Genomic DNA, 11,477 nt, shown 5'->3' with positions numbered 1-11,477 from the left:
TCGCGCCGCCGGGACCCTCGGGGCCGCCTCCGCCGGCCGCCCGCCGGCCGTGGGCCACTTCGCGCAGCAGCTGCGCGGTGCGGGGCAGCAGGTCCTGCAGGGAGGGGGGACTGGAGGCAAGCCGGGGGTCCCTGCATTGCTCTTCCAGACGCTCCAGCAGCCTCACCGCCCGGCCGAGCGCGCGGGCCTCTCCCCGCTCCCGCCCCCAGGGGGCTGCCGCCGCAGCCATGGGTTCCCCGGACGGCCTGGGAGGTAGGAGCGCGACGGGGAGAGGTGCGGCCGGCCCAGCCCAGGGTGGGGGCGGGGCCGGGCGTGAAGGGTGAGGGGGCGGGCCCCGGAGAACCTGGGAGGGGACCGCGGATACCTGGGTCTCCGGAGGGGGCGGAGGCTGGGCTGGGGGGCGGGGGTGTGTGGCATCTGGGTTCCTAGAAATGGGGTTCGAAGGTCTGCTCCCGGACAGAGAGCTGGACGGGGCGGCTTCGGGGGGTGGAGGTAGGATGCCTGGGCCGCTTTTGGGACCAGCTGGAGACCGAGTCCCAAGGTTGCACTGGAGGAAGGGTCGGGCGCAAGACTGGTTGGGGGTCGGGCGCAGGACTGAGAGCTTTGTTTTCCAAACTCTGCGGCGAGATGGGGCCCGGAGGGAGCACCTCTGGGTCTCTTGGGCCCAGGTTTGGATCTTTGACTGTGGCCTGGGATTAAAGGTCAGAGCGCTGACCTTTCTAGGAGTTTGTGCGATGCCTTTGTCCCCGACTAGGAAAGCCGACCTCACCAGACCCTGTGGTCTTCTCTTAGCTGGGATTGGGTGGCCGAGGGAGCAGGAATTTGGCAACATAATTCCTGCGGCTCCACTTGAGGGGCCAGCGGGAAGTCAGGCTGGCGTGGAGACACCCAGAGTTCCAGGGGAGGCAGGCCCCTAGGACCTCCAGGGGATAAGGTGGGATCCAGGCGTGTCCGGTGGGCTCCCGTCTGGGGAAGCGTGGTTTTTCTCCCCAGCCCACAGCATCAACTCTCCTCTGACTGTGCGTGGGGACCACCACCCCGGGGTGCCCAGGGCCTGGCCATCTGTGAGCCCCAGGGACCCCTTTGGGGTGGAGGAAGGGAAAGGGGGTTTAGGATGAGAACTGGCTGTCTCCTTCCAACTCCCTTTCCTACTCAGCCCTCATCCCCTCTTAGACCCCAAGAGTTCTTCGCTTAACGGGGTCCCCGACGGTGTGTCTCAGCTCTAGTGGAGACTGGATCTTTGCAGTAAGGATGGTGGAGTCTGCCTTCCGGCTCCTTGCCTTTCTGCCCTCTCTGAGCCTGTCTCCTCTTCCCGCAGTAGGATGAGAACCCTTTGGCCTGGCAAGAATTCAGAGTTTTGACTATGCTAAGTGTCGATGAGGAGCTGCCGGAAGTGTAAGTGGACAAGTTAGTTGGAGGGAGCAGTTATGTGACATCCATCAGACCTTGGACAGGGCACGTCCACTGCTGCTACCTCTTCCAGGCTGGGGCTCTGAAACCTGTGTGCTTATATGGGGACATTACGTCCACCTGGCGGAAAAAAAAAAACCCAAACAGTTTCACCGGCTAATTCTTACCCTTACAAGAGCTTCTATTCTGTTTAATTCCTTTTCATTAAAGGGGAAATCGCGTTTGCAACCCACTAAATTGATTTCGCAACCCACTAATGGATCTTCTTGGACAGTTTGAAAATGACTGCCCTAAGAAACTCCGAGAGGCATGTTCAGGAGTGTTAATTGCAGCCTTGTAGGAAATGGAGAAAACTGGAAACAAGGTAAGTGCCTCACCAGGAGGGATGCATGCATTGCGGTGGACTCCCACGCAGAAGGTTCAAATGAGTGAACTGCATGCACATGCCAATCGTGTGGGTCATAAAAACGGACTGATGAGAGCACGGGTTGAAGAATGTGCCCCACCCCCAAGTCCAAGTCCAGGTGAACCTTATTTAGAAATGGAGTTTTTGTAGATGCCACCAGGTTAAGATGAGGTCACATGTTAGGGTGGGTCGTAAATCCAACGTGACTGGAAATCTGGACACAGACAAAAGTGCCTGCACGGAAGAAAACCGCATGATGTCAGAGGCAGAGATTAGAGCCAAGGAATGTGAAGAATTGTTGGCAAGGTGGGAAGGTAGGAAAGAGAGAGAGAGAGAGAGGTCACGAGCAGGGGAGGGGCAGAGAAAGAGGGAGACACACTCCGAAGCAGGCTCCAGGCTCTGAGCTGTCAACACAGAGCCTGACGCGGGGCTCGAACCCACACACTGTGAGATCATGACCTGAGCTGAAGTCAGACGCTTAGCCAACCAAACCACCCAGGCGCCCCAAATTTCTGTTGCCTTCAGCCACTCCACTTGTGGTCCTTTGTTGCAGCAAGCCTAGGAAATGAATACAAACACACATAACCCCAGAGAAACCAAACAAACAAAAAAACCAAGGGCAGGAGGATTGCGGCACAGTGTCATTTATACCAGGCTTGAAAACCTGCAAAACCGTAAATGATCCGAGGATGCGTCAGTATGTACCGACAGTGTGAACACATGGCCGGGAGAGGCGCAGCATGAAATGCAGAACGTGGGAAAGGGTGGACTCTGAGGAGGGCGCACCGAGGCATCAGCGATGCCATTAACGCTGTAACTGGGAAAATCTGGATCCACTGCAGCAACGTGGCTAGGAGTTCCTCTAGCCACTCAGCGGCTACAGAAGCAGTGAAGGACAGAGAGAGATCCGCGACGCCGTTATCAGCCAGATGAAAATCAAAACCACAACGAGACACCACTTCGCACCTGCTAGGGTGGCTGTACTGGAAAAGACAGACAGTAAGTACTGGAAAGGCTGGGGTGGGGGGGCATTGGAACCATTACACACTGCTGGTCGGAATGTAAAAACGGCGCAGCTGCTTTGGAAAACAATTTGGCAGCCCCCCCTCCCAATAGAGGAAACAGTTTATCGATGGCAAAACAGAGTTACCGTAGGACCCAGCAATTCCGCTCCTGTGTGTATATATTCCAGAGAACGGAAAACATATCCATGCAGATGTTTGTGGAAACGACCTAGATGCCCGTCAACTGACAGATGGGCCAATTCCAAGCAGTGCACCTGCACAATGTGGCCTCGAAAAGGAATGAAATATTGGGGCGTGTGGGTGGCTCAGTCTGGTGTGTCCTTCCTCTTGATTTGCGATCAGGTCAGGGTCTCACGGTTCACGAGATGGAGCCCCGCGGCAGGCTGAGCGCTGGCAGCACGGAGCCTGCTTGGGATTCTCCCTCTCACGCTTGCTTTTGCCTCCGTCTCTCCAGATAAACAAATAAACAAAACAAAAAAGGCATGAAGTACCGATAGGATTCGTCCTACATTATGCCAAGTGAAAGAAGCCAGTCACAAAGTGCCATATACTGTAGGGTTAAATTTATATAAAATGTTCGGAGTCAGGGAACCTGTAGAGACAGAAAGCATATTAGGGGCTGCCCAGGGCTGAAGGCGGTTGGGAAGAAATAGGGAGCGACTAGCAATGGGTATGGGGTTTCTTTTGGGGGTGAAGACATGTTTTTAAATTGATTTGTAATGATCTCACAGCTCTTTGAATTTACTAAAACCATTGAATTGTACTCTTTAAATAACTGAATTGTATGGTGTATACATTATATCTAATAAAGCTGTCTTTTAAGAAGTTTGTTTATTTTTGGGAGAGAGCAGGAGAGGGAGAGAGGGAGAGAGAGAGAGAGAGAGAGAGAGAGAGAGAGAGAGAGAGAGATCTCAAGCAAGCTCCATGCTGTCAGCGCAGAGCCCAGCTCAGGGCTCAGTCCCACCAACCGGGAGATCATGACCTGAGCCCAAATCCAGAGTCAGAGCCACCCAGGTGCTCCTCAATAAAGCTTTGAAAAAAGCGGAGGCCAGGGGCGCCTGGGGGCTCAGTTGGTTAAGCGTCCAACTTCGGCTCAGGGCATGATCTCACAGGTTCAAGCCCCGTGTTGGGCTCTGTGCTGACAGCTAGTTCAGAGGCTGGAGCCTGTCTTCAGATCCTGTGACTCCTTCTCTCTCTGACCCTCCCCCTGCCCACTGTCTGTCTCTCTCTCTCTTTCTCTCTCTCTCTCACTCACTCTCAAAAATAAATAAGAACAGGGGTGCCTGGGTGGCTCAGTTGGTTGGGCGTCCAGCTCGGCTCGGGTCATGATCTCGCAGTTCACGGGTTCGAGCCCCGCATTGAGCTCTGTGCTGACAGCTCAGAGCCTGGAGCCTGTCTTCGGATTCTGTGTCTCCCTCTCTGACCCTCCCCCTGCTCACGCTCTCTCTCTCTCTCTCTCTCTCTCTCTCTCAAATATAAATAAAAAATTTAAAAAAACCAAAAGAAACAAAAATAAATAAGAACATTAAAAAAAAAAGTGGAGGCCAGAGGCACCTGGGTGGCTCACCAGTCAGGCATCTGACTCTTGATCTCAGCTCAGGTCTTGATCTCAGAGTTGTGAGTTGACACGCCCAATGGGGAGCCTACTTAAAAATATAAATAATTACATATTAATAATATAATGTATAATAAAAAAATAAGAAGCGAAGGCCAGATCCTAGAGTAGCCACGAGATGGCGCTCCAAGTACAGACTTAACTCCTCCCTCGGGACCAGGCTGCTCAGGCCACGCCCCCAGGTTCTGGCCACGCCTCTGAAACCCTGGCCACGCCCCAACTCCTGACCGCACTTAAGCCTGCCCCTCATTCCTGCCAGGCCTCTCTGTCTGGCCACACCCCTTAACCGCACTTTAGGGCCCCCGGTCACACCCCAAGGCCAGGTCTGAAGCAGCAAATTCACCATCCCAATTTCCCAAACTCCGACCACAGTTCCAGGCACAGAAGTAGACACCCTTAGCAACACAGAGCCTGAAACCTTCAACTTTTAAACCATGACTTTTTAAGTTGCAATCACTTTTTCCCCCTCTTTTGAAATCATTTTAAACTCGCAGGGAAGTCCCAAGAACCGGACAAAGACTTCTTGCGTGCCCTTCACCCAGACCCACCAGTTAATGACCGCTCACACGCTTGCTCTGTCACGGGCTCTCTCTGCTTTTCTCCCCTCTGAACTGTTTGTTTCAGGCCTTCTGCCCCTTGGCCCTAAACACTTGTATTTCCACCCATGAGCTTATTCCCCGACACGGTCACAGTGCAGTTCCCAAAATCAGGACACTTGCCAGTGGTCCAGGACTCGGATCTAACAGTGCCGCCTAGATTCACCTCTCCAGTTGTACCCAAAGTACCCTGACCAGCGAGGCATTCTTCTCCAACGCAGGATCCAAACTGCGGGCCTGACGTGATTTCAGTTTCCTATCTCCTTCATCGATTTCGGTATGGCACAACCGCTCAGCCTTTCCTTGTGTTTCATGAACTTGACGTTTCTGAACATGACAGGCCAGTTCTTTTTGTAAGAGGTCCCCCTGGATTTGAGTTTGTCTGATATGTCCTTGTCATTAAATTTCGGTTGCAGGAGTATCATAGAAGAAATCAGTGCATCGTCTCAGAAGACATAGGATGTTGGTTATTCGGTCACCAATGATGGTGAATCCCGGAACTCTGGACTCACAGGCTCTCCAAGTCAGTCCCCCCGCCCCCAACTCTCAGGCCTCAGTTTCCCTTTCTGTAAAATGGCAGTTTGGTTGCCCCGAGGGTCTGCAAACACATCTAACCAGTCGCTGTACCCTTCTTGGTTTGAACACTCTTACCACTGTTTCTTTGTGAATGGCACAGGCATTTAGGATTTGGCAGATTTGATGCATGCACTTGGGAGAGCCACTCTCTGACTGAGTGTCTGGATTTACCCAGGGTGGTGATAGCAAGTGAAACTTTGCAGCAGGGGCCAGGGCCCCCGAGAAATGGATTTGAAAATGACTTTTGGCTTTCGAATGTTAGGACTGTCACAGATGAGGAGCGTGGTCTTGGTGGGCATGGCTGAGGGATGGGGCTTAGTTCTGTGAGGTCTAGGAGGGGGGCTCTAGATCCTACATATGGACCTCCTCCCCCTCCCTAGGAGTCTGCCTTTCTCCAGGGGAAGGGGTTGGGGTGGAAGGGGAATGGGTGCATAAGGACACATGCCCAGTCCCAAGGTTAGGAGGCTGAGAGGGGATTTCCATGTGTGGAGAAGCCAGATCCTTTGTTTTAGAGAAGTAACTTACCAAGGTCAATGCCGGGTTCAGCTCTTGAACCTGGGGAGAGTTTCTCACACATGAAGAGGCACATCACCCACAGCCTGGACTCGCAAGTTCAAGGAGATTCCCAGCACACTCTAGGCTGATGGTGGGCCAGGCCCTGTGCTGAACATCTGGGCCCCACACTCTTGTTAAGTCCTGATCTACTCCTCAACCCTGAGAGGCAGGAGAGAATCCCATTTTGCCAACGAGGAAACTGAGGCTCAGGATGGTAAACTCATGTCACCCAGGGTCACATAGCCACTTGGTGGCCTGAGTGTGACAGATACACCTGTTGCCCCTCCATGATGGTTCTCCCTTCTTCCTTTTGTAACAGAACCTCAGAATTTTAGCTGGGGATAAGCTTCCCAGAAAACAAATGACATTTCCTGCTTTCCTTTGTGACAGGTGTGGGCCCATGACTAAATTCTAGGCACTAGAATGTGATATGGATAACTTCTGGGTTTTAGTCTTAAAACCCAGGGGCATACATTTTACATTCTTGTTTCTTCTCAGCAGTTGGAATGCTGATGTGATGGTGGGAGCTGGAGCAACCATCTTGGACCACAAGTTGGAAGTGCCAAGAAGGCAGCAAGGTAGGAGTCTGGGTCTCTGACATTCTCAAGCCAGTATTCTAGCCCTGGGTGTTAATGAGACCTTTTCACGAGAGAAACATAGACTTCCATCCTAGTTAAGCCTATATTTTTATTAGAGATATTAAAAAATAAATATAGAATAAAGAAATATTTATAGATTTTGAGAGAGAGAGAGAGTGGGAGGGGCAGAGAGAGAATCCCAAGCAGCCTCCGCATTGTCAGCAAAGAGCCGGATGGGGGGTTCTATCTCACAAAGGGTGAGATCATGACCTGAGCTGAAATCAATAATCAGAGGCTTCAATGACTGAGTTATCCAGGTGCCCTTCGCTACGATATATTTTTAGTGTTTGTGAGAAAAGCTGAATAAAAAGTCTAGCTAATTCACATATCTAGGCTAGGACTAGATATGTGAATTTTTCCATCAAGATAAACTTCGTGTCTCCTCCTCCGCCTCGCCTCCCTCAAAACCAACTCCCAGATGATAACCTCACCAGTTCCCGTCTGTCAGCTTGTCTCTGGGCACCACACACAGTTCGCTCGGGTTTAATCCCCACGACGGAGTGGCAAGATGGACGAGATTGTTGTGATGCCCCCTTTCTGCAGATGAGGAAACTGAGGCTCAGGGCTTTGAAGTCCCCTGACCGAGGTCACAAAGCCAGGAGACGGGAGGGCAAGGTGGAAGGGAGCTTAGTGCTGACTCCGGGGCCTGTGCTCTCTCTGTGGCACCCTGCGTGTCATCCTTTCCAGTAGCACGAAACGTGTGCGTGAGCGCGCACTGTCGCACATGCAGTTAAAATAAGAGCGCGGGGCCTGGGGGGCTCCGTCTACTGAGCATCCGATTTCAGCTCAGGTCATGATCTCACAGCTGGTGAGTTCAAGCCCCGCGTGGGGCTCTCTGCTGTCAGCACGGAGCCCACTTCGGATCCTCTGTCCCCCCCACCCCCACCCCTCCCCTGCTCTTTCTTTTATTTTTTAAAAAATTTTAAATGTTTTTTATTTATTTTTTGAGAGGCAGAGAGAGACAGTGGGAGCAGGGGAGGGTCAGAGAGAGAGGGAGATACAGACTCTGAAGCAGGCTCCAGGCTCTGAGCTGTCAGCACAGAGCCTGACACAGGGCTCGAACCTACTAACCGTGAGATCATGACCTGAGCCGAAGCCGGATGCTTAACCGACTGAGCCACCCAGGTGCCCCTCCCTCTTTCAAAAATAAACATTAAATGAAAATAAAATGATAGATGCAAACATGCGTGACTTTCCTGCACAGCAAGAGGGCCCAGCGGTCATGGGCATGGACAGTTTTGCTCTCTCTGAGTCTTAGTTTGCTCATCTGGAGTATGGGTGCGGTCGTGGCCAATAAAGGGCTGCTGATAGTTTCGTTTCTATCCATGCGCTCAAACTGGTCACACAGGGTGACACGGGACCGGGCGCAGGCACAAAGAATCAGAGGCGCAGGCACACAAGAATCGTAGGGGGTGGGGGAGGTGCGGGAGGCTCACCCCGCGGGAGGCTCACCCCGCTGCCACCCCTTCTCAAGGGTCCGCTCTGTGCCCCGCATTCTGCCCCTCCCTGCTGGAGAGAGGGTCACTGTATTTGGCTTTACCCGGGTGGTGGGATTATCACACATGGCTGCTGGCCCAAGGGTCACCCTCTGTAGTGGATTGAATGGTGGCCACCCTCCCCCACCCTGCATAAAAATATGTCCCCATCCTGGGGCGCCTGGGTGGCTCAGTCAGTTAAGCATGCGACTTCCGGTCAGGTCATGATGTCCTGATTGAGGAGTTCCAGCCCCTCCTCGGGCTCTGTGCTGACCGCTCAGAGCCTGGAGCCTGCTTGGGCTTCTAGGTCTCCCCGCTCTCTCTCTGCTCCTGCCCCCTCTCACACTCTGGCTCTCTCTCTCAAAAATAAATAAACACTAAAAAATTTAAGTAAAGAGACAGAAGAAGAGAAGACACAGACACATGGAGCAGAGGCCACACGAAGACAGAGGCAGAGACCAGAGAGAGGGGACCACAGTCTCAGGAGTGTGGGGGCCACCAGCTGGGAGGGGCAAGGAGGCTTTGGGGGGTGTGTGGCCCTGCTGACTACTTGATTTCAGACTTCCGGCCTCTAGAATGAAGAGAAAATAAATTTCGGTTGTTTTATGGCACCTAGTTTGTGGCCATTTATTACAGTAACCCTAGGAAGCTAATAGGCCTTCCGAGGTCGGGTGGCTACAGGGACACAGGAGCCCAGAGGAGGCTGAGAAATGCTGGCATGGGGTCACAAGCACAGGCAAAGACTTACAGCCATCTAAGTCAGGGGGACCAGGTGAACACGGATCCTCCAGTGAGAGCTCACCCTGGGTGTGCGCACATGGACGCATGTGCCTGTGCGCATGCGCACAACACACATACACACTCACACACTCAGCCGTTCCTGGGACACAACACTGTCTCCCAGGAAGGCATTAACACAGCTGGCCACAAAGGTACAACACGTCGTAAAGCGGTGGCCACAGAAATGTTCACAACAGCCAAGACATGCGAAGAGCCAGAGGCTCAGAGAGGCCCCCAGGATTAAAAAAAAAACCAAAAAACAAAACACGACACTCACCATCACTCAGAAACACACAAACACCTGGTCGCTCCCCCACAGAATGGGACCTAGGTTGCCAGCTTCCCCCACGGGGCACCCTCCCTTTCATCAAAGCTGGAGGCAGTGGGGACCCATGTGGGTCTGAGTCCTTCCTTGGAGGTTCCAGCTTGTCTTCACTGTCCCCACAGTCCACGCATCTTCCTTTCCCATTGGTCAAATCCCTGTAACAAGTCTCTTACTCATAAATCTACCTCCTAGAAATGTTGCGTGTCTGAGGGAAGTCTGGGGCCAGCTGGATAAAGGCTCTCTCTGTCCTAATCCCGACAATTTGTAGATGCCACTTTAAGTTTTTAAAAATATATTTTATTTTAGAGAGGAGGGGGCAGAGAGGGGCAGAAGGAAGAGAATTAAAACATTAAAAAAATTTTTTTTACCTTTATTTATTTTTGAGAGAAAAAGAGAGACAGAGCGTGAGCAGGGGAGGTGCAGAGAGAGAAGGAGACACAGAATCCGAAGCAGGCTCCAGGCTCTGAGTTGTTCAGCACAGAGCCTGAAGTGGGGCTCGAACCCACGAACCCCTGAGATGATGACCTGAGCTGAAGTCGGACGCTCAACCAACCAAGCCACTCAGGCGCCCCTAAATTTTTTTTAACATTTATTCATTTTTGAGAGAGAGATAGAGTGCGAGTTGGGGAGGGGCAGGGAGAGAGGGAGACCCAGAATCCGAAGCAGGTTCCAGGCTCCGAGCTGTCAGCACAGAAGCAACGCAGGGCTCAAACAGGGAACAGTGAGGTCATGACCTAAGCCCAAGTTGGACGCTTAACCAACTGAGTCAGGAAGGTCCCCTGATTTTGGACTTCTGACCTGTAGAATTGTTGAGTGAACAAATCTGGTGTTTTAAGGCACTAAATTTGTGGTGTTTTGTGACAGTGGAGACAGGAAATGAATGCAGACCCTAAGTGACACAGAATCAAAACACAAACGTTGCATTGTGAGGGGGTGGGCTCTCTGGGATCACGGGGTATTAAAAAAAATGATACATGAAGCAAGGCAGCCACATGGAAAGAGGCACACGATGACCACAGGTGTCAATGTCACGAACCCTCACCAATGCCGCGCGAATACAGGCCCAGAGACAACCAGTCACGTCACATGACAGTCAGCTGTGCTTCCACAGGGACACAGGAATGTCACATGACGGTCAGCTGTGCTTCCACAGGGCACATTAACCTCAGAAATCCGCACATTCTCAGACACTCCGGGTCACGACAGAGTCCAAAAAGGTCCCCCAGAAAGATGTAGCACACTGTGTCATCCCCAGAAAGTGGCGTGGTGACACCACAGAACAAAAGCACCAGAAATCCCAGAGTCGCCCTCACCTGTCATCATTAGTCATTGGAGACAGACAGGTCACTTGCCAGTTAGGAGGAGCAGCTGTGCCTGCGCATGCGCACGCTGCCCCCCCCTTCCCGTGAAAGAGGCCCAGCCAAGCCAGGGTACGGTACAAAAATAGTTTATTACAAAAGAACTCTAACCAAAATGCCTAATAATTTACATTGTTATCAGTGCCTGGCTACAGCCCATCTCCCCCTCCTCATCCATCCGGGTAGAGGGGGGTGGGGAGTGGCGATTCCCTAGTTCCACCAGCTCTGGGAAAGGAGAAGGAATTTGGGTGGAACTCCGGAAGGGGGCCTGGTGCCGAGGACAAAAGGTGTAAGAGTCCTGGGTGCGGGGACGGGGCGGGAGGATATCTTTGCTCAGAAGAGGGGGCTTATGGGTAGATGCTTGTGTCTCTGTGCAAATCCTGGTCCTGAAGATTGGGGGGGGGGGCAGAGTGAGGTCTTCACAGTTTCCAGGAGGCTTGACCCCAACAGGGCAGGGAGGTCCCTCCGCATGAGTCTGAGATCTGCCCCCCCATCCCTCTCAGCTGCCTCCTGGAGCAGAGGAGGGGGGCACCGGCCGGCCGGGGGCTCGGAGGACCCCAGCGAAGGTCAGGAAGGCAGGTGGAGATGAGGGGGGAAGGAAGAAGTTGGGGGGAGCCATGGGGAATCCAGGTGGGTCCTTGGGGGGAGACTGGGAGGGCGAGGAGGAGGGTGATGCAGAAAGGAGACCTGGTGGGGGGAAGAAGGGTGGGCGCATTGA

At 52.9% G+C, this 11,477-nt stretch overlaps 3 protein-coding genes across 3 annotated transcripts in view; all 3 read right to left on the bottom strand.

Annotated features, from left to right (window-relative positions):
* Positions 1–249, bottom strand: part of CBLC (Cbl proto-oncogene C) — a 9,854-nt gene extending 9,605 nt beyond the window's left edge. Inside the window, exon 1 of the mRNA XM_029926054.1 lies at positions 1–249. Within this exon, the coding sequence (XP_029781914.1) occupies positions 1–229 (229 nt within the window). The 5' untranslated portion in view covers positions 230–249.
* NECTIN2 (nectin cell adhesion molecule 2) overlaps positions 1–11,477 on the bottom strand; it is a 160,618-nt gene that overhangs the window by 62,090 nt on the left and 87,051 nt on the right. The gene's annotated exons all lie outside the window — the stretch shown is intronic.
* Positions 10,833–11,477, bottom strand: part of BCL3 (BCL3 transcription coactivator) — a gene marked incomplete at its 5' end in the record, with an annotated part of 9,937 nt that continues 9,292 nt past the window's right edge. Inside the window, one exon of the mRNA XM_029926053.1 lies at positions 10,833–11,446. Coding sequence (XP_029781913.1) covers positions 11,259–11,446 — 188 coding nt within the window. The remainder of the gene's footprint in view (positions 11,447–11,477) is intronic.

Source organism: Suricata suricatta, chromosome 16 (genome assembly GCF_006229205.1).
Source record: "Suricata suricatta isolate VVHF042 chromosome 16, meerkat_22Aug2017_6uvM2_HiC, whole genome shotgun sequence".
Lineage (NCBI taxonomy): Eukaryota > Metazoa > Chordata > Mammalia > Carnivora > Herpestidae > Suricata > Suricata suricatta.
The sequence above is the reverse complement of the archived record's forward strand: the minus strand, read 5'-3'. Positions and strand labels throughout refer to the sequence as shown.